The sequence below is a fragment of the Conger conger genome, chromosome 13 (genome assembly GCF_963514075.1).
Source record: "Conger conger chromosome 13, fConCon1.1, whole genome shotgun sequence".
NCBI lineage: Eukaryota > Metazoa > Chordata > Actinopteri > Anguilliformes > Congridae > Conger > Conger conger.
This window is the reverse complement of record NC_083772.1, coordinates 24,563,974-24,586,839: the sequence shown is the minus strand read 5'-3', so window position 1 is coordinate 24,586,839 and position 22,866 is coordinate 24,563,974. Positions and strand designations below refer to the sequence as shown.

At 44.1% G+C, this 22,866-nt stretch overlaps 1 protein-coding gene across 2 annotated transcripts in view; it reads right to left on the bottom strand.

Annotated features, from left to right (window-relative positions):
- The window catches only part of LOC133107263 (NADPH oxidase 4), a 24,934-nt gene extending 2,068 nt beyond the window's left edge, over nt 1-22,866 (bottom strand). Inside the window, exons 1-16 of one of the 2 annotated variants that reach the window (XM_061216229.1) lie at nt 22,489-22,866; nt 22,163-22,258; nt 21,243-21,353; nt 18,819-18,903; nt 17,300-17,397; nt 17,179-17,206; nt 16,019-16,091; nt 14,333-14,413; nt 13,464-13,662; nt 11,451-11,615; nt 10,991-11,053; nt 6,990-7,050; nt 6,263-6,344; nt 1,995-2,114; nt 1,431-1,539; nt 448-516 (exon numbers count right to left, since the gene is read on the bottom strand). In XM_061216229.1, coding sequence (XP_061072213.1) covers nt 448-516; nt 1,431-1,539; nt 1,995-2,114; nt 6,263-6,344; nt 6,990-7,050; nt 10,991-11,053; nt 11,451-11,615; nt 13,464-13,662; nt 14,333-14,413; nt 16,019-16,091; nt 17,179-17,206; nt 17,300-17,397; nt 18,819-18,903; nt 21,243-21,353; nt 22,163-22,258; nt 22,489-22,545 — 1,497 coding nt within the window. In that variant the 5' untranslated portion in view covers nt 22,546-22,866. The remainder of the gene's footprint in view (nt 1-447; nt 517-1,430; nt 1,540-1,994; nt 2,115-6,262; nt 6,345-6,989; nt 7,051-10,990; nt 11,054-11,450; nt 11,616-13,463; nt 13,663-14,332; nt 14,414-16,018; nt 16,092-17,178; nt 17,207-17,299; nt 17,398-18,818; nt 18,904-21,242; nt 21,354-22,162; nt 22,259-22,488) is intronic. The other variant, XM_061216230.1, reaches the window with a different exon arrangement.

Here is a 22,866-nt window from a genome sequence, read left to right as displayed (position 1 = left end):
CACACAGCAGGCTGGCTCTAACCACTGCAGTGCAGTGAGCACTCCTACCTGCAGCCCCTCTGCTTGTGTCACACTGGCTCTCTAGCCACTGCAGTGCAGTGAGCACTCTCACCTGCAGCTTGTCTGCTTGTGCCACACAGCAGGCTGGCTCTAACCACTGCAGTGCAGTGAGCACTCTTACCTGCAGCTTGTCTGCTTGTGCCACACAGCAGGCTGGCTCTAACCACTGCAGTGCAGTGAGCACTCTTACCTGCAGCTTGTCTGCTTGTGCCACACAGCGGGCTGGCTCTAACCACTGCAGTGCAGTGAGCACTCCTACCTGCAGCTTGTCTGCTTGTGCCACACAGCAGGCTGGCTCTAACCACTGCAGTGCAGTGAGCACTCCTACCTGCAGCTCCTCTGCTTGTGTCACACTGGCTCTCTAACCACTGCAGTGAGCACTCTTACCTGCAGCCCATCGGTCTTGCTGAGGTACAGCTGGAGGTTGAAGTAGTCTGGACGATTGTCCTGCCACAGCTGCTCGTCAGGGCAGGAAACAGGAAGTGAGTCAGAGGGAGGAAGAAGGGGACATGAGATTAGGAGAGAGATGGGAAGTCAGAGACCAGAAATGGAAAAACAGGGATGGAGAGAGGGACAGGAATAGAAGAGTAACAACAAAAGGGCAAGAGTCAGCAGTATGAGGTACTGTGGCAAGGTGAGAAGGCCCAGCCCAGGGTCAGAGACCCTCACTGTGAGGGAGCCTCAGGGGTGCCCTCTATCTCACATTCTGATCATTCCCCCCACTATCCCCCACCGCCACCGTTACTCGCCTGCCTTTGAAGCCCCCATAAAAAGGGTCTCTAAAAGGTTGGCAAATGAGTAAAGTGAAGTCTTTTGTCTTTGGAATTTCCCGGCACGAGTACGCCAAGTCATGTGTAGCTGCATTTTAACTCATGCACCGCAGCTGGAATGTCAAAGAAAACAAAATGTCCCAAGACCAAACACACCACTGTGCATGCATTCCACAGCTGTAACCAAGAGCAACACAGTAGAGTCATGCATGTGAAACACGTGTGGCCTGTAGATCGTATTAGATGGTGATACATCGACGTGGTAAACACACTTCAGTAAATTAAATTATTCAGCGTGGCATATCAGCTTTCTATCCTCCATGTACACGTTCAGTTTTAAATATGCCATTCACATCATCATAGTGTATGCTTCATATAACTAATTAGACTAACTAATTTGTTGTTAAACTCACATTCATGGCTTAACTCTATCCCGTTAGAACTACAGTTCAAATCTGACTCTAGATGGCGCAGTGCTCCAAGTTAACAAGGTACAAGAATCAAAGCCACATGTATAAAGGAATGGTATATGAAAGTCACAAACGGTAGGTTTGGCTATCATACATTTCCAGTGAAGACAGCGATTGCCCTCTCTCTTACCTTCTGATGCAGAGCACACAGCAGGTCAGCAAACCAGTAGAACGCCTGGAGTTCCTTGCAAATCCAAACAAAGTAAATCCTCCGGAGTTTGTACTGCTGCCACTCGTCCCTGGGGAAACAGAAGGGAAGGAAATCACACAAATGCACCCAGGCACATGCAGGCATGCACGCACACATGTGCTGACACACACACATGTGCAGGGGGGAACACGCACACGGAGTTCTGAAAAGCATGCGTGCACCCAACAACAGATGCAGGTGACCACATATACATGTAAATGCACATATACAGCCATGCATGCAAAAAATTTGAAAATGCAATAAATCCAAGCCAGTAAAACAGACTCATTTTATAACCGGGCTAGTTTTACAGGCTCGAGTGGAGTATTCACACAGTAAGGCTCTGCATAAAAAATCCAGGTGCACATAATCATTAACATACACAAGATCGTTTAAACTTCACCTCAAAAACAGTAAACCACACAGCCTTTACCCGACTGGCTGTTTTGCGGTTCATAGCGCAAACTGTGAGGCAGAACCATCCCAGCCCCACACCGGACTTACAGCAGAGCGTTCAGCACCGAGGCGAAGGGGGTGACTCCGATCCCACCCGCCACGCAAAGGCTGACCTCGTAGCTAAACACTTCCTCCGAGGGACTCCCGAAGGGCCCGTCCACAAAGAGCCTGGAGCACAGGAGAGGAGGGGCTGATCAGGCAACAGGAAGAGGCCAAAAGCCCACAGACACCAGCAGAGAGCTAGAGACAGTCAGACAGACAGCAGGCCCGAATGGTGCACAAAGACAAACAGTGACAAGCAGTGGCATCCAATCAGCAGTCTGTCTATCAGGATGGAGGGACCGGTATTGTAGAATCAGAAGAACATCACCATGTATACATAAGGGGATAAGTGCAGAGCACTTGTATCTGCACTGACCTGCAACACTGAGATAGTACATGGGGCATTTCTGAGTAAATAGATAATAACAGGATAAGATAATAACAGGATGTATAGCAAGACAGATCTCATTCCTATGATTCAGATAGACAGGATATTAGTGTGACCTTTGACCCGGAGAAAGTCCACAAACACAAAGCATTTACAGGACTGAGCATGTTTGCATCCCCCTTTCCCCTTTCTCAGAGACCTTTATCTCTGGTGGTTTTCTCTCTGTTTAGTCTACATATGCATGACAGAGGACCACGGAAACTCATATCTACCCACGCATACAATATACTGCAGTACTCTTCCTTCCTATAATCCACAGTAAATGTATTCCTTTGCCAGTTTTACTCATAAAGAAGTAATCTTCTCCCCATGCCATGCATTTATGTGTTGAAAACACAACTTACTATTATGACTGTGGAACATGGATACATTTAGTTCTACAAGGGGTGCCTTCTGGCTCTGTGATGAAAAATCTACAGTTAATTGCATTTCAAATTTTACACACATAAATCAAACCCCACAAACACTAGATAAATCCAACCGAACAGTTAGCTTCTCACTGGCAGTTCTCTCAGGCCCTTCTGATGATTGGGATGTCCTGATGATTATGGTGTTTGTTATGAAGGATGGCGCTGATGATAGTAGATGGCAATCATGCTGATGAAGATGGTGGCTGTTAGGATGATGATGATGATGAAGAATAAAGGGATTGAATCCGAGCTCTGCACCAGTGCATTCAGAACCCCAAATGTAGCGACACACTGAGATCACTACATCTGTGGCCAATTTGACTCAACTGCTTGAGAAGAACAATAAGCATCAGAGAACCACACCAGGGCACGCCATTTCCCCCATTTCTGGTGCCTCATTTTAAGGCAAGCAAGCCATCAAACTCAATGTTTTACAGAGCTCAATTTGGGCACATAAACAGATAGGAATGTCCCTATCCCTAAAAGCAGTGTGGGGGAGGGGTGGTGTTGTGGGTGTTGTGGGTGTTGTGTTGTGTGTGTGTGTGTGTGTGGGGGTGGGGGGGGGGTGTTGTGTGTGTGTGTGGGGGGGGGGGGGGTGTTGTGTGTGTGTGTGTGTGTGTGTGTGTGTGTGTGTGGAAGTAGTGTTGTGGGTGTGTGTGCGTGTGTGTGGAGGTAGTGTTGTGGGTGTCGTGGGTGTGTGTGTGTGTATGGAGGTAGTGTTGTGTGTGTGTGTGTGTGTGTGTGTGGAGGTAGTGTTGTGGGTGTTGTGGGTGTGTGTGCGTGTGTGTGGAGGTAGTGTTGTGGGTGTCGTGGGTGTGTGTGTGTGTGTATGGAGGTAGTGTTGTGTGTGTGTGTGTGTAAGTGTGTGGGGGGGGTGTTGTGTGTGTGTGTGGGGGGGGTGTTGTGTGTGTGTGTGGGGGGGGTGTTGTGTGTGTGTGTGTGGGGGGGGGAGGTGGAGGTAGTGTTGTGGGTGTCGTGGGTGTGTGTGTGTGTGTATGGAGGTAGTGTTGTGTGTGTGTGTGTGTAAGTGTGTGGGGGGGGTGTTGTGTGTGTGTGTGGGGGGGGGTGTTGTGTGTGTGTGTGGGGGGGGTGTTGTGTGTGTGTGTGTGTGTGGGGGGGGGAGGTGTTGTGTGTGTGTGTGTGTGTGTGTGTGTGGAGGTAGTGTTGTGGGTGTCGTGGGTGTGTGTGTGTGCGCGTGTGGAGGTAGTGTTGTGGGTGTCGTGGGTGTGTGCGTGGAGGTAGTGTTGTGGGTGTTGTGTGTGTGTGTGTGTGTGTGTGGAGGTAGTGTTCTCGGTGTGTGTGTGTGTGTGTGTGTGTGTGTGGAGGTAGTGTTGTGGGTGTTGTGTGGGTGTGTGTGTGTGTGTGTGTGTGTGTGTGGAGGTAGTGTTGTGGGTGTTGTGTGTGTGTGTGTGTGTGTGTGTGTGTGTGTGGAGGTAGTGTTGTCGGTGTGTGTGTGTGGAGGTAGTGTTGTGGGTGTTGTGTGGGTGTCGTGGGTGTGTGTGTGTGTGTGTGGGGGGTGGTTGAGGTAGTTACAGGAGAGTCAATTGAATCAGAACCGGAACGCATGACCTCGTTTCCCTCATCAACAGCCAAGAAACAGAGAACAATGTGGGCACCAGCTGTGCCCTGCCGCGGGACAGCACACACCTGCGACAGCTTGTCAGGGGAGAAGCAGAGTGTTCCCAAAACAGACAGGGCCCTATTCTTCCCCAAAGAGGACGGGGTGGAGGGTATGCATAGACCCCAGCCAGCCGCAAGGCCTCTGTCTATCTGGACAAACAGCACACAATCTTTGCGCAGTGAAAAGGACAGAAACAACAAGCGGGGCATTTCGGCGTTCTCACACCAGCACGAGAGAGGCAGGAAGGGGGGATTTTGCGCCCATGTCAAAAAGCAGTGACCTTTGACCGCAGTGTGTTTCTGAACCGTCATGGGAACTCACGTCACCGTGTGCGTGGTGACGGCAAGCTGTGGTGGCACATAAGAGAGCTTAATGTGACTATAGACGGGGGAGTCGTGTTTTCTCTGTTCTTCTCCACTTCACTTTCATCTGCACAGCATGAACCGAAAGAGAGAGGAAGAATGTGACGGAAAGCCAAAAATGTGCATCAGTTTCAATGAGGAGTTAGGTTTTCTGAAGGGTAGCTTGAAGGAATGTTAAAAATTTAATATGAGCATAAAACAGAGGAGTCGCTGTTGAGCTAGTCTTGAGTATAAACCAGAGGAGTCGCTGTTGAGCGAGTCTTGAGTATGAACCAGAGGAGTCGCTGTTGAGCGAGTCTTGAGTATGAACCAGAGGAGTCGCTGTTTGAGCGAGTCTTGAGTATGAACCAGAGGAGTCGCTGTTTGAGCGAGTCTTGAGTATGAACCAGAGGAGTCGCTGTTGAGCGAGTCTTGAGTATAAACCAGAGGAGTCGCTGTTGAGCAAGTCTTGAGTATAAACCATGCTGATGGTCCTACAGCAGCCATTACAGAAATCGACAGGATGTGAGAAACTTCTGTATCTTATACTTCCACCTTCAGCACAGACAAAAACTGAGTGGGCCCCTCAAAAACACCAGGAAGTGAGCTATCCCATTAAACTATTAAAAAGTGCTATACCCAGCAACACATCAATGCACAGGTCCCCTGCCACAATGAATTTCAGCTTCGCACATCTTACTGTGCTCATTAGAACAAAATCTACATGTATTTATTTTGTTTAGATATCATGCATTTCCCTGTAACATTAACTGACTTTGCAGCAAGTTGAATATTAATTATTAGTTCATTATGTACCTGAAAGCCTCTGACACATGGTAGAGAAATGACTACATGAAGTAGAATGCACATAAATGGTCTCTCTCATGCAGCAAGGCCCTCTTCACCCTAACCGTAAAGGTCAGCAGAAGCAGGAAATTTGGGCGTGGTTCCAGTCGGATTGCGTGGCTCGTCTGAACACACACCACTGCTCCCAGGAAAAGCACTGCCTTTGTGTAGTCTGACACCCAGCCCCCGCCCCCCTCCTCTGGATACTGCCGCCGTTCACAGGCCCACTTCAAACACGGGGGTGAATCAGAACAGAATCCTAAAATCTCCGCTCTCCTCTGGCCTGCTAATGAGGTGCGTGTGACCACATGCTGTAGAAACCCTTACATGGCTCCCAAACAAAAGCAAAGATGTTGCCTTTTGCGAGTCAGCACAATTCATTGCGTCGTGTAGCTCATGTGACTTCAGGAGGGGTCTGTTCCCATGAATTAATGATTAATTCACCAAAAATCTGAGAAGAAACAGGAAATGAAACCAAGTTGGGGTCACACTGCTGGAAGAAGGCGGCCTGGGGGCAGATGGGCCTGTGCAGAGGACACCACTCACTGTACAGCTTAATGTGGCTTCATGTCTGAGTGATGCAGCACACTGAGTCCTGTTACACTCACTTGGGATATTTCCTTTGCTGAACAACGGGAAGAATCTCAGAATCCAGGCGTGGATCCGGAAGCAAAAGGTCTGTGAACCTCTCTGGAAAGAAAGAAGGCAAAATGCTTCAGTGACTGAGAAGAGGATTAAAGCAAAACACTGTAAACACTAAACTTAGCTAAATGCTTTGTTGAATAAGGCTGCGCTAATGTGCAGCAGTATAGCAAAATGATTAGGGAACTGCGATTGTAACTCCAAGGCCATAGGTTTGACTGTCAGAAGTTACAGTACCTTCAAGGACCCCAGGGGTCTACACACCCCTGTTGAAAACCCATGGTCTAAGCGATTGGAAAACCATAACAGAGTAGTCATAGGAACATGTACAAACACTCAAGTTATTTTTTTTCTTATTCTTTTGGCTTGACCCCACTTTGAAACAGGACACATGGCAGTCAAGTTGCACATTTGTCCCACCTAGGCTATATCTCAGATGGCACAGACCGTCTCCAATATCACCAGCAGATATGGGAGACATTATATTTCATAGACCAGTGACAGTCTGTATATATCCACTTCTCCTCACGTCTAAGGAGTTCAACATGCTTTTAAATACACAGTCCTACTCCCTGAGCAGCCCATGTGGGTGGTTCTGTTCCCCCTCCCCTAACGTTAACCGTGGCTGCTGGAGTTGGACCCCTGGTGAAGGGAGCCCGTCCGCATGCTTTCCGTCTCTCAGCACTGACTCACCGGTCCAGTCTCCCAGCACACGGAGATGGATGCCAAACGTTGCCTTCTTCGCTGTAGGACACTGAAAGGCGAGACATGCGAAGAGTGAGTCACACGCAGTGCCTGGGAAAAAGACAGCGCAGTAAAGGCATGAGAACTGATTCAAAAAGCCTGACCCAGAGACCCCTCGGATGGAGCCATTAACAATGTGTGTGGGTGGGGGGTAGCGCTAGTTTTCGAAGAGTTGCAAAGTAGCAATAGTTTTTGACCAACTTTACAGTCTATATGCAAAGGCACATCTCTCTACATAGTCACCAGCTGTAAAGTGGAGACATCTTCAGCACCCTGCTCCAGTGAGGGTGTATTATATCATCAATAACACAAACCAGTTTCATTTATTTTCCTGGATTAATAAATGTCCTCTCACCAAATCTAAACTCTACACTGGCTTTTTAGTCATTGTTTAGAGACATACTATGACAAGCCTCTTTATCAACTATTGATCTTGGCGCTTTTAAAGACATAAACAATGAACTTATACTGTACTGTGAGGTGATACTGAACTCCAGGTAAAGGAGAGCTGCAACCTCACAAGTTTTGCAACTGTCTGAAAACAAAGCACTGAGAATTTAGACATTGTATTAAAGGTAATGATGAAATAAATGTCCAGCTGAAGGGGAGGTCTATAGACACATAAATGGAATGAATATAAATTAGCCAGAGAGATATCTGTTTGTGTTTTGTCACAGTTTGATTATTGGACATTATTTGATTGGTCTCAGTTCTGTAAAGCTTGAGGTTGAAGCTTTGTTACAATCAGTGATCACAAAATGGTTGGGTCAAACATCAATAACAAACTGAAACTGTAGTACTCCAATGACTACATAGGGTATAAACCATTTCGGATCTGAGCGAGTCTCATTAGGATGAGAAAGGCCCAGGAGACGGAAGGGGAGCTCTTCCCTGTCTGAAGCTCCAGGGCTCAGCCTGAGTAGCCGGCACATTTCCCTGCCCTGCCCTGAGCTTCAGAAACCTGCCGCAGGAGACACATTTCCCTGCCCTGAGCTTCAGAAACCTGCCACAGGAGACACATTTCCCTGCCCTGAGCTTCAGAAACCTGCCGCAGGAGACACATTTCCCTGCCCTGAGCTTCAGAAACCTGCCACAGGAGACACATTTCCCTGCCCTGAGCTTCAGAAACCTGCCACAGGAGACACATTTCCCTGCCCTGAGCTTCAGAAACCTGCCACAGGAGACACATTTCCCTGCCCTGCTCCAAGCTTCAGAAACCTGAGGTGGCGTTTCTGAGGCAACGACCTTGTGAAAAAGATGTGCAATTGTCCTGTTTTCAATATAATAAGAAATACGGATCAGAAGAGAAATAGTCATGCTCCAACAGGGGGGGTGGTGCTAAAATACCCAGACACTTACTCACACACACACACACATATATACACACGCACATGCGCACACATAGAACAGCTGATGGCACCAATGGGCAGGACATGCTGAGGCCTGTTGAAGCAGAACTAAGTAAAGATTTACATATGATACCAAGTCATTTTGGCTGTCAAATGTCAAGAATACATGCCACGACATTGCCCGAAAGCAAAAACTATAATAGATTAATGTGTATCATTTCTTGTTTCATGGCCAATCAATGCTGCAAGTGATATCATTTATCATTCATGAATGAAGTAAGTAACAAACATAGTTTGACTGATCCAAGGCATCAGTCATACTGACAACAAATACAAGTACAAATTATAATGAAAAAGATGATATCTGCTGATGTGAAAATGGTTCTTGAACTTTCAAGTACCAAAGATATATGAATTCCCACTATCATTTTTAATTAACACACTTGTAATACCACATACTGTTTTGATTGATGTAGCCCCTATTCCCCACCCCTAACCACTAAAAATAATTAAAGAAGGAATATGCTAGCAGTCCTGAAAATTGAATGTTAACTATAATTAAATGCAGTTTGAATATGACTATGACTATGTTTGAATATAAATATGATTGCAATTCAAGGGGTGATGCAAGGAAATATTTATATTTCACGACATGGACTGCATTCCATGACAAATATAAATACAAATAGTGCAGCAGAAATTCAAACAGAGACCTCTAAAGTACTGATAAATAATGTATATTTATATACCTTTGAATGTGTATGTGTTTGAGTCCAAAGTGTTAGTAGCACACTGCCTGTTTGTTAAGCACTTCCTCAAAGTAATTAGGACCGATTTCCCTCAGAATTCTAGAACAATAAAGCATTTTCCCAGCTGTGCCGTTTGCCGCCAGGGGGGCACTCAACCTCTCAGTTTAAAGTATGAATGAATACTTTCATCCAAGGTTCAGCCGTCAGTGGAAAAATAACGTCCCCAGACCCCTTTCATCTGTCCCACACCTGACAGGACCAAGGGGTAATTTCTGAGGGGATTTAGAAAAGTACAGTTGCATTATGCTGTGCCTTGCACTCCACTCCCTTTGTGGTTATGAGACTTTCTCTGGGCTGCATAATCACTGAGCTTGGCCTGGGGCTTGTCATTTCCCCCAAAACAGGGTAGTGTTCCATTCACAGTTCACTGACAAAGCCCATGACACACATGAACATTGTTTGAGCTACGGGACTGTGGTATCATGCACAGAGTGAATGATAAATCTCCTGAAAATTAATCATCACACACAATTGTCGCTTTGTGCCACCATCGGTTGGTGCGGTGGCCCCAGTATTGTGGTGCTTCATGAGCACTGGGTTTTCTTGTAAGCATATCAAGACAAGATCCTAACATTACCAACTACAAGGACACAATGACCAGTCCAATTGTTTGAAGAAATTACTTCAAATGGTTTTAAAAACCTGTGATTAATATCTCCGGATACATTTATGCTGGATCTGTGGACACTTATCTTGGCTAAAAAATATTAAATATTAAAATATTAAATGCTCCAAGTACACTATAAGGGTAATTTTGATTCTTGTGTGTTAACATAAGGACAATCACGTGATTACAAATAACCTTTTAGTGATAATTCTTATTACTATTAGACCACTTTCTGAATTAAGTGCTTACTATGAGTCTTTGTCTGTCTCTCTCCAGCAGACAGACAGCCTTTGACCTTAATGCAGTGTTTCCCAACTACAGTCCTCAGGACCCACATGCCAGAAGGTTTTTGTTGTAACCAGTAACTCACACACCTGATTTAATGATTGAACCAATCAAACCACAAAAATGCCCTTGATTAGTTAAATCAGGTGTGTGAGCTACTGGTTACAAGTGGGTCCCGAGGACTGGAGTTGGGAAACACTGCCTTAATGTCTCTGCTTCTCAGCTAGCACATTCTGGTCTTACAGCAAGGTCAACAAGGGGTATTCAGAAGACAAAATACTGATAAATGTTTGTGGCCAGCTTTATGTCTTTTTGTTTTGGTAAAGCCCCCCTTCAGGAAAAGTGTGTATGAGAGTCTTACTCTGTCTGATTCTAATCTCACTAAATACATAAATACGAAAGTTAAAATCAAGTACAGCTATCGTTGTTTTTACTGGGATCTGTTTCATCAGACGATGCTCACCTGTGAAATGTTAAAAAGGGCATTTTCCCCTAACAACACCAACAAAGTTATTCCTGCCGACTTTAAATTCTAATTTCTTATTAGTTTACTGCTACTGAAAATGCTTAAAAACCCAGTGGAACACTCCTGGTTTGAAATAATGATACACAGAGGTCTCATGCACTGATGTTTGTTTATGTTTCAATTCACTCACATATCTGTATGTGGTTGTTTTCTGGAGCCAAGTTAATTCCATTTTATTTGAGATACATAATTATAGTTTCCACAAGGAGGCACACATTTCTCTTTTTAATGATACGTCTATACCCTCCACTTTCAATCACACATAAGAACACTTACTTACACCGTGTGAAAACTTTCTTACCCAGTGGAGGGGGGGTTAACATAAGTCTAGAAATAAATATAGCTCTTAATTAACTAAATTAACTTAAACCTACCACTGTCAGAGTGAAGGGGTGGCCTTCAAATGATGAAACACTCGGACAGTTCAATACAACGTACTGAAAGACAAGAGAGAGACATAGTGTGAGATTGTATTCTGCGTAAACATATGTATTCTATGTAAAAGCAGACACTACATGCTAGTGATCTTGAGCAGCTCTGACCAAAGAAAAAATTTAATCCACAGCTACACTAATGCAAATTTGATTATGAAGCATCAGGTTAGGTTATATTTCAAATGTGTCAATCATTGAACAGTTATCACTTCTTCTTGCCTATATAATCACACTACAATGCACTTTATGAAAGCAAATAATGGTATGATGACTTTTTCCAGAAAGCACACTAGGACTACAAATAGTAGGTCAAATAAAATCTATTAATATGCAGCCTAGCAACATTTCAGGCACCTGAAATGAACTTTCATTAGCATCCCCCTTTCCTCATCTCACTCACCTGTCCGGGCCTGGCTTTGAAGCTCTTCTTCACCATGCGCACCTCGATGACATCACAGGGGTGGCTGATGACTGACACGATGGTGACGGGCGTGCTGCTGCGGATGAACCGGTACAGCCTCTCAGCGCAGTACAGACACAGCGGCCCCGAAACCCACAGCCAGGTCTGCAACACCACATCAAACCACAAGCACCCATTCAACTTACGGTTCTATACAATCAGTACAGTACCATATAACCACCAACATAACTTACAGTCAATAAAACACCACAGCCGAGATGACAACAGTCATAAAACAATCCATAATGCATAATCATAAGTGGATACTAGAAGCTTCCGTTAGCATAACACACAACTAATAAGCATAACCACTTCATACCGCTCTGCATTGGGAGAGTGGTTTCCAACTCTGCCATCGATATTATTTGGCTAATGTGCAGTCGATACAGTGCAATATAGAAGGCCAGGCCAAAACTGGACCAGTGGATTTCCTACGCGAACCCAATCAGTGCTAGCCCATGGAATGCAGGACAATTCAAAATCTTTGTCTTATACTACTTTTGATAAATAAACTATTGCTATAATATTTCAATTTTATTATCACACATGTAACTGAAGAGGGATTAAATAGTGAGGATGAAAAAAGTGCTAAATAATATTTTGCCATTCTGATTTTTGCTACACAGGCTAATAACATATTTTTTAAAACCCTAGGAGCAATTTCTGTTTTTATTTGCTCAAGTTGTGCAAGTTACCTAGAGTATGACAGTTTATTTTAGACTTTTAATTCAAATTAAACGCATTCTCTTTGAATCTCACAATGCTACCGACAGCTGTGGAAATATTATGATCAATAAACCACACAAATCATTCACTGAAAGATGAGATTTAATCAAGATGTAAACTTAAAAAACTTGGAATATCTGCGTTTATAGAATGCAGTGTATTTTGGCTTATTCTCTGATAACCAGACCCAAACCTGAACAGACTCACTGATAACCAGACCCAAACCTGAACAGACCCACTGATAACCAGACCCAAACCTGAACAGACCCACTGATAACCAGACCCAAACCTGAACAGACCAACTGATAACCAGACCCAAACCTGAACAGACCTGCAGTTCACTCAACCTCTGCCTGTTCCCCAGCCCAACCCGAGTGAGATAGATGGCATCTCATGCATGTGGCAATAAATAACTTAACTTGAGCAGCTATGCTACAAATAACTGAACAAAGGGCCACTTTTACCTCTTAACATTTCATTAGGTGGTGTTGAATAAAACACAGCATAAATGAAAAAGCATCATGCAAGACACAAGAGAACTTAAATGTATAAATGGAATAAGGGACATGGCAGCCAAACAAGCATTTGTGCAAAGGTTGAAAGTGTTACAGGCTGCTAAATTTTTTGCTGTCTACATGAGTGTGTAAATGTCTCTTAAGCGTCCAATGTGCTTTGATAGGGAAACCCCCCAGACCGCTAATTAGAAGCACATTAACAATGTTGCTGGACTCACATCTGCCTCTGAAACTTAGGCTGTCCTAATTACCCACAAATCCCAGGGAAACAGGGACCGCGGCCAAAAAGAGGCACCCGGTTATGGGAGATGATGGTGATGGCAGATGACTTGTGTGCACAGACACAGAGCAATGCTCACAGGGGAACTGGCCAGAGCTTGAGCCAGTAATTACATGAAGAAAAACAGACTCCATCCCCTCTCCCCCACAAAACTTCCAGAAGAACAGAGTTCTGATAAGCTGCATTCAGACTGCTGCAGAGCTATGTGCTACAAACCACTGAGCAGAATACAATAGAACTGGGTGATACAAACCAAGACCAGCTTGGAGACCTGTGTACACACCACTTCATCTACTGGCAGTGTACACATACTGTCCAGCTTTCACCGCCCAATAACAAATCCTGGAGACATAACTACCTGAATACAGACTAAAATCTACAAACTTGTGTCTGTTAAATGAACACGGTCAGAACTTCTCTGGGTTCTCTCACCTCTGGAAAGTGGGCTTGGAACCGGGGTTCCTCCCTGCAGACACCGTTGAACCCGTCCCTGCTGGTGGGTCGCCCAGAACCCGGAGGAACAGACTCGTGGTCAGGCTGTGGGCTCGGCCGGGACTCTGACATTGTTCTGTTGGGCCGGAAGCAGCCTGGAGGGTGAGCATCAACGTTGGTCTGGTATTTCAGCGCACCCCTAAACAGCACAGAGAAACAAACAACGGCCCATTGGCTCTGCAGAAAAGGGCAAAGAGTCTCCAGTGCTCTCCTGCACTGATCCCACAACTCCGGTGTGTTCTGTTGTGTTAGAAGATTCAGACAGGAACATTACAGGATGGGGACTGAAACACGCATCCAGAAATCACCATCTCTAGTTCTCTCTCAACCCTTTGTATAGAACTGTTGTGTGATTAAATTTTTTTGAATAACGTCAATTCACCTGCATGGACTTGTAAATATTCCTCCATATTATTAATGAATGTCCCAAAATCAAAACCCCAGTATTTAGCCAATCAGAGCTTAACAGGGCTGCACTGCATTCCAGTGTGACGGACACACGTGGCCTGCCAATGCAAGCCCTCTTTCGCCGATCACAACTTGATCACAGGCCCCAGACGCATATGACCACAGTGCAGCCCCAGACACATACCAGACAAATCAACTCAGTCACTTCCCTTATTGAGTTCAAACTCAACTCAATTCACAAGACCCACATTTCCCAGCTTATAGAATCCCACCAGTGTCAGCTGTAACAAGCCATCAACAAGAGCCACCTCAAAATGACATTGTTCTTCTGACAGAAACACACAGCCATCTGACAAAGTGAACAGCTGATGCTGATAAACCCATAATGCGTTGGTTCTTACCCAATAACATGCACAAGCAGCACTATGTAGAAGACGATAAAGAGGTTGTGGGTGTACCAGAATATTTCATAGCTGGAGACTCTGTGGACAAACAAACATCAGATTAGTATACAGTTAGTGTAGTGCGTGCAGCACTGATGCCAAGTACATGTCACAGGTTTATGTTTTATTGGCTTCATTTTATTTAATATGTATAATGTTTCATATTATCATACAGTAGATGGAAAAGATGATCCAATTAATTAAGAATCTTTAACTCCAAAAACATCACACATATAAATTGAAATATGATACAATTTCATAGAAAATCATACAATGCATACAGTGCATAACCATAACCAGATACGATAGAATTTCTATGCGTCTATGTGTCAATTATCTTTAAACATACAGCCATTGATTCAATCAACACTTGTCCTTAACTTTGACTTGCCAATATAAGCCAAGTATAACATTTTACATTGACTATCGATTTATTTTCAGTGATTTTGAATAATTTCAGAAATAGCATCAAGCTGAATTCACAAAATGTCAGTTAAGTACTGATTCATCATCCTACTTCTAGTCATCTATCACTGTGTGTTGCAGCAAGAGGTGGCCAAAAGCTGTTTTGGCATGTCTAGTCTTAACAGGAAAATTGGTGCAACCTTAATTTAGAGTGGACAGTCTGTTATCCAGCTCAGACCACGCCAATTCCAACTGCAGCTGGCAGCCCCACAGGATGGTGCTAGCACCAATTATTCTTCACCCAATGGCACTGTCAGCCACATTCGGCAATGGCCCAGTATGGACTTCATTCCAGGGAAGATGGATTTCAGCTGGCTGGACTAAAGATGCCTCATCGTGCACCAGTGAGGCCCACTTCTCATCTTCCCCCATGTCTGAGCAAGCCCTGCGTGTCAGCCGTGGTGGGAAACTATGCAGCAGGGACAGCACATGTGTCAGAGCAGAGCACATGCTTGTCTTCAGATCTCCTGACTCAGCAATACATGGTGCAATCTACGCATACCCATTTTAAGTTATGATGTACCTATAAGAAGGTCCTCGCCGTTTTACCATTGAGAAGAATAGAGGTTTCCTTTAAATAGGAGAATACTCTGTACGGCTGACGATAAGGTGCACCCGTGACCAGTGTCTCCTTGAGGCAACAGAGCTAAATGAAGGGGCACCAGGGAAACACCCTCCCATTAAAGGGACATCAAGCAGGGTCCTTCTGCAGAGGTCATTTAGACATAAGTACAGGGAAGTTACCTCCATAAACCACTGCAATGATATCTAGCTGCCAAAGCAGTCTTAACCCCTCTTTGAATCAATCCATGACATTCTCAACGCTTGAATAACAAGACAAAAAAAAACATGAGCGCTGCATTTACCACATTATGGGTTCATCAGTCAGTGAATTTAAGAAAATGTGTGGGAGTGTCAAGAAAAAAAACAACATCATCAATTTTGCTGTTCAAACTCAAGGACAAAATGCATTGTGAATCCATATGCAAGACAAAGAGTCTTTCAAATTTTCAGAGGGCAGCACAAGAAACCCACCAAATACAAACTGCAAGCCAGCAAGCTATGAAAACAACCTTCCTGCTTTTCACTTCAGACAGCAAAGGGCCTAACACAAAGCAAGATTATGTAAGATATGGTGAATTATACGGCGCCTATCAGAGGAAGTGTGTGCGTCTGGACCTTATACAGTAGGAGGAGGCCGTGAACATCAGGAAGAGGATGAGGACCAGCAGGACACCAGTGACACCCGGAACTGTGGGACAAAGTGTGTGAAGCAACATGAGAGAAGGTTCTCGATCATGCTACTGCTGCTACAGTAACTGGAGAAAATTTGTACTTTGGGTTCTGGTTCAGGTATGATATACCCTTTCCCAGAGGAACAGAATGAACCGTCACAGACCCCCAGCAAGACTCAGAGACACCCACCCAGGGGAGCTTTGTTGTGGAGTGGAACAAGGAGGAACCTGAGGGGGAAAACCATTTACCCCTCAGTCTGGGACTCCTTTTATCTATTTTTATTATCTTTACCAGGATGAACTTGGAAAAGTGCCATGTTAATCTCAAACACATTCATTACCTCATTGTTCCACTAACACACATGCATACCACCACATACCCACACACACACACTTACTCAGACAGAGAGAGAGAGAGAGAGAGACGCATGCACAGTTCACATGTTTTGAAGAAAACCAATTGCCTCCAACCAATTAACTAGGGCAACTTCATTCACTGGTTTTTAACGCTTAAGGTGACACTACTCAATCAATTTAGTCAAATTGCATTTGTGAAAATGTGGGGTCATTCTAGCCACAAGCAAAAGAACAAAATAAAGGAGTCATGCTTGATAATATTACTGATTTCTAAAGATAAATGATAGCAGTATTGACAAATTCAAAGGTGTCAACAAGGGTCTTCATTTAAGACTTGGGAACATAAAGAACATTTACCACCCAAATTAACAGTACTTTTCCATGTTAAAATGTAGACATGATGCCCTGTTCCGCTGTGCATATAAGAGAATTTCCTCATAAACCAATAAAAACATTTGAATGCTGTCCTGGTATATGATGTATGCTTCCAATTTATTTCAAGCTGGTGCCAGCATGGGTCATTTGCGGAGATCTAAATCAGAAAAACTGACACCTGGTTTTTGAAAATCTCTTGAGGTTGATCAAAAGCATTTCTGATCATATGTGCTGGAAAATAAAAATGACCATCTTTCATTCCCTTGTTCATCTTCCTGGACTAATCTCTGCACACTCTCAGTGTGTTCACTCTCCAAGTCCCTGAAGTTTTAGATTGAGTCATTTGTGTGAGTGCAAACAGAAAGCTCTCACCACTGGTTAAGATAATAATCCGTGGATCCTGTGGGAGAAAGCAGAGATAACAACATTTTAGCGCACCGCTCTGAAACAGTCGTAAAAGAGTCATGTTCTGTGTTGGGGAACAGTTTATTACCTCTCCCTTGTGGTGAGCCATGTTCAGAGAGGGGAACTCCTCGGAGTACCTGACTGAAAAGCTCAGAGCATTGGTCAAGTGGGCCAGCACGTGCACCACTGCAGGGAAACAAACCGAGACAAAAAAAACACAACTCTAGCTGCGGCTAATTTCACGGTCTCGCTCTTCGGCAAGTGGAGTTTACAGTTCCAGCCAGTTCAAAAGCCACTATCCACACTAAAATCAGCATTCGCCACAGCACACAGAATTCCCCCCCGCCCAACAGAAACCACAAATTATCATACAGGCCTGCATGAGCAATGTCTGGCATCAAGCAACAGCCCAGCTTTGCTCTGAATAAGGAAGATCATTCTATTCACTGGCTGATAAGACTCCTTCCACAGCTCTCTTTAGGCACTTTTGTTCAGGGGCCTAGAATGTTCCGCCTCCACAATTGTTCGCTGTATAATTGAATGCCTCAGAACTTTGGAACTCTGCAATTAGAAGGTGACCACAATTCTCTGTGGCAGGAAGCAGACCTCTTCCATTAACCCGTGCCGAGAGGACGTGGGGGGAGGGGGTGCGAGAGATGAGCGGCTCTGCGGATCTCAGCTGCTGTCATTACTTGGGGATTTCTCCCCTGTCTATCCCTGTTGGAATAAGAGGGCAATTCTCTTTTCCTCTCTTTCCTCACCTTGTTCTTTCTGAAAACCAGAACATTCCCAGGTCTTCAGCACCTTCATAAACCAGCTGTTATCTGGCACATCTGCAGACCTGACAACATTTTGCTGCGCCACCCCCATTATACATTCCTGGCATGCGTGTCTTTCATAACTCAATTATAGAGCTGTGATTGTATGTGCAGTGATAGTATGGTTAGGATTAGGCAATAACTAATAAGGTACATAGTTGCATTAGGGGACATAAACTCGTAACAATATACATATTCAAGGAGTCACCTTGCAAATCAAGAGGAACAAACCTTTAACCCTTACTGGCAGCTGCAGGGTTTTAATTACACTGCATGTTTAGAGAATATAGCCTATATGGGTATATAAACTAACTTCTTGTATTAAAAACAATGAAAAGAGATTTGAGGAGCCACATACATTTCCTTATACAGTACAGTGTCTATTGTTGTGTTGAGTTTGTTCTGGAAATAATATGGCACAAGCTTGCCTTGAGGCCCAGCTATATTCCCTCTGCCTGCCCCCTGCCCTCAGGCCCCGGGACCTCTGCCTCACAGACAGCAGAGAGCTGAGCTGAGAGGAATGCACACACATCACTCCCTCATTATAAAACCATTCAAGAACAAACTTCCCCCCATAGGGGTAGACTTTCCGTGGCACAAGTTCATATTTCCCCTGTTGCACCTTCTCAAAGACAAAAGCAAATAACATTTTTGCCCCTTGTGTTGTTTGATTTGTGCATGGAACAATCTATTTTAACCAGTTACCTGTGTGTTAGTCTGCTTCTTGTTTGTGCAAGCTAATTTGCTGAATAACACAGTCCAATGGCATAGTTAGCACAAGTATCTTACCTGAGAAGACACAAATGGCAACACCACAGGCTACGTGGAAGGTCTTGCTTTTATCCAAGAGTCGCCTGCTTTTCCTGCTCATCATCTGCGAACAACACAAATTTGACACATTAATGCACTAATAATGCCAAATGTCTTGTCGATTACTGCAACTCACAGGCTGCAGTAACAACAAACTTTGTCCCTTATCTTAGTTATTAAGAAACTTTTTACCATTTAACAAGTACTTCACCCATTATTATGTAACAAACTAACATATTCAGCTGCAGTGCTGGAGTGAAGGGGATGCATCGCCTCCTAAGCCACTGATTCACCACACCTGTATGTGTGACATCCTACAGGAATACAATTTTGAAGTTTATATTTCAGTTAATGAGGTCTGCCACCTGCACAAGCACAGCTGAACCATGAACATGTTTATACTTCACATCTTGCCAGTAGCCTTACCATCATGCACCCTGCTCCTGATGAATGGCTGAAGCTAAGCAGGTGTGGGCTTGGTTAGTAGCTGGATGGGAGTGGTGTTGGTGGGCCAGTAGGGGGCAATCTTCCCTCTGGTCAAAAACAATTCTAACGCCCCAGTGCAGTGATGGGGACACTCAGGAGACGCCCTCTTTCGGATGAGATGATGAACCCCGGGTGCACAATTACCTTAATGATATTTTTCTGACAGCTCTAGAAATGCTGGTTCACTCCTGTACTTGAGCAGAGTAAAATCTATAGGACACACCTGCAGTCTGCAGCTGTAGCTGGTGCATATACAAATATCTGATCAAGACATTATATAGCTAATTAAATCATTAAGACCAGAAATTGGCACAAAATCCTGAAGCGGACCGGCACCTCGCTGTGTACCCCTGTGTTAAACCAAGGTCCTGACTTGCTGTGGTCATTAAAGGTCCCATGACACTCTTCACAAATAGTAGGGGGTTCCCCGGTGTCCTGGCTAAATTCCCAAACTAGCTCTTTCAACCTGCCACCTAATCATCCCCTGATTTAATTGCCTAAAAAAAGTCTCTCCCTCTCCACCTCCAGCTGATGTGCAGTGAGCATTCTGGTGGAAAATGGTCGCCATTGCTTCATACAGGTGCTGGCGAGAAAAGCGCTATATAAATGCAAGGAATTATTTTTCTTCTGGTGCCATTAAGACATGTCAGCACAGGCCTATGCTACCTTGTTTTTAATCTCAGATGCTTCAGTGAAATTGCTTGCCAGGCCTGGGCATTTCCTCTCCCAATTTGTGATTAGAATCTGATGACGATTCACTTGTTATTCTTAAGTTAAAGAAACTGCAATTAAAAGATTATTTCGGAAATAACCTCATGCAAGGGACGAGCCCATTCCTTAGAGTAAGTCTAACGTGATATTTTCCACATGATAAATACTCCTACTTATTTTTGATGTACCATGACATACCTCAAGGCCAGCCCTGTCCTATTAGAGGACAGCCAAGACACTCTATATACATTACATACATTATACTCATTTAGCAGACACTTTTTTTTCCAGAGCAACGTATAATACAGGATGAATGGAAATGTGTCCACCAGATTAAAATGAGCAATATTGCCAGACCTGGCAAACAAGATTCCCAGACCAACATTTCTACTGAACTTTCACTACAGCACTTCAACAAGTTAACTTTGCTAACCAAGAGCAGCACAGTAGAAATTCTCAATGCATGCAGACTACATCCATAAAAGTCCAAAGAAAAGAAATATAATGCCATAATAAGCAAAAGAAGGTAAAGCCCTGAGGCCAATTTCCAGTGGAATTAGATGTACCCACTTCAGAAGCAGCTGACAGTCTGCTAATGCCGATCAGCCTAAAAGGGCTTCAGATGAACAAAGAGCCTAAGCATGTTCACCAGCATGCACGCTCTGAGGAACACAACTGCAACATGACACGACTGTAGCACAACAGACACGCTTATCTAGCCTGCTCTTACAGTTTCACATCGCATTATTTACGCTATATGTATATTCACTTTAATTTCCTCCATTTCCCCCATCACCGCATTTCATCACTATTATGCCACCCATACTGACATACCACGACAAAAAATAAATACCACGACAAAGCATTTACCCATAAAACAGTTAGCGCACTATAAGCCACTAAGCACATTCTATAAAGAACAACTAATTCCAGTGAGAGTCACATCTTTGCTAATCTGTAGACACATGATGAGAAGCGTGATGAAACCAGCTGTGTCTACTGCAAGCTTCCAGCCGCACTGACCAAGCCATTCAGGAGTCCACATCACAAGTATTCAACCTTGGAGTCTTTTAGCTTGACTCCAATTTTGCACAGTTTCGCCATCTTACACCGCAAATTGACCAACATGCAACAACAGCGTTGCCCCCATATGGTATTTGGGAGTGACATCACACAGGATCACCCCCCCCCCCCCCCGAGGCTTACCTTATGAGAACCTCTGAGAAAGGTCATCAAGGAGCGACACATGGGCAGGAGGACCAGACTGCAATTGAGGTTGAGGACAGATGCAGAGGCCCGGCTAATACACAATCCTAGCTGAACAAACACAGGCAGGGTCAGAAACAAGGCCTCACCAATTGCCCTCCCACACCAAATTTGCCACTACTGTAAAGCGGTACCCCACCCAAGACACTAAACACCTCAAGTCTAATCCGTTTCATTCAATACCCCAACAGCTGAGAATGAAAGCAGCAGAAACTGTGAGGAATGGGAATCACACTGGTCATATCACAACAAGCAATACACACTGCCATACGTGCTCCATTCTTTAAAGGTGGCGTGTTATTTATTTGTTTTTAAGAACAAGCTAGTACTACTCACAAACAGCAGTTACATTTAAGAACAGAGAGACTAAGCCAAATATGTTTTCAGAATTTTACACTGACAACACTATGTTTGGCTTTATTAATGTAATCATTGATCCAAACTAATTTCCAAGAATTCTAAGTTAAAAGGCATGCATGCCCCTACCATTCAATTTAGGAAAGGACATCCTTGCAATATTAGTGAGATACATTTTTCCTCTTCAAGGGCTCACCAGCTACTGGACAACACTCACACACCTACCAAACCTTATGCATTGGCCTGTATATTCAAATCATAGTCTCATAATGCACAGGGTCACTTTCATGTTATTTAATGAAGGAAGAATCAATCAATCAAGCAACAAATAAATAAATATTGTAACAATTACGCCATTTCAAATTGATTTACTACACATGAGAAACACGACTGAATAATATGGAATTGCATTTACTATAAAATGAGCTGGTAGATAATGTGATGGGATTCATATTAGTTTTATCTCTTATTAGAGGAGAAGCATAATACTCAGACAGCCTTACCCCAAGCATCCTGTGGAGGTAATAGTACTGCGGACCATTATAATACAAAATGAATGTTCTCCAAAACAACCAGGTATTCGCTCCGAGCCACATAACCTGGAAAACCCAGAACACAAAGATCCAAGCACGATTAATGAGATTGAAAACCAAGTCAGTTTGCCTAACTAACTTCAATCGTGTTCCATTGTTCCCAGCGTAAACGTACAAACAAGCACAGGAACAAATTAAATGTTATCAAGCAAGGAAACACATTTACGCACTCCTTTTACATGCTGACCAGGTAAATTCTGCGTGAGCACGAGCGATTTTTGGAAACATAGTCTTACCAATATTAGGTGTTTGCCACCTTCGTTCGTTATCCAACTTCTCCAAGACAAAGCCATATTTCAACTGTAAGTGTTTGTCAGCAAGTTTTCCAGTTTGGGAATTTACTCCCTTTCCCACAGAGTTCGACTTAAAACCTTCCCCACTAATGGCGGTATAGCCCACAAAGCGCTTTTTAGTCAGTCTTTGATCTGCATTCTTTTTATTCGCATATTTGCACATTGGTCGCCTCTTGTCCGCAAACACAGTGTTCCACTAACTGATGTATTTCTGAAGACCTTCCATTCTTTTGAATCGGTTCCAGTGAGCACAGCCAGCGAGCGACACAGCAGTCGCTGGACAAAAGTTCTTTCCACAACTTGGCCAAACAGTGGTCTGCA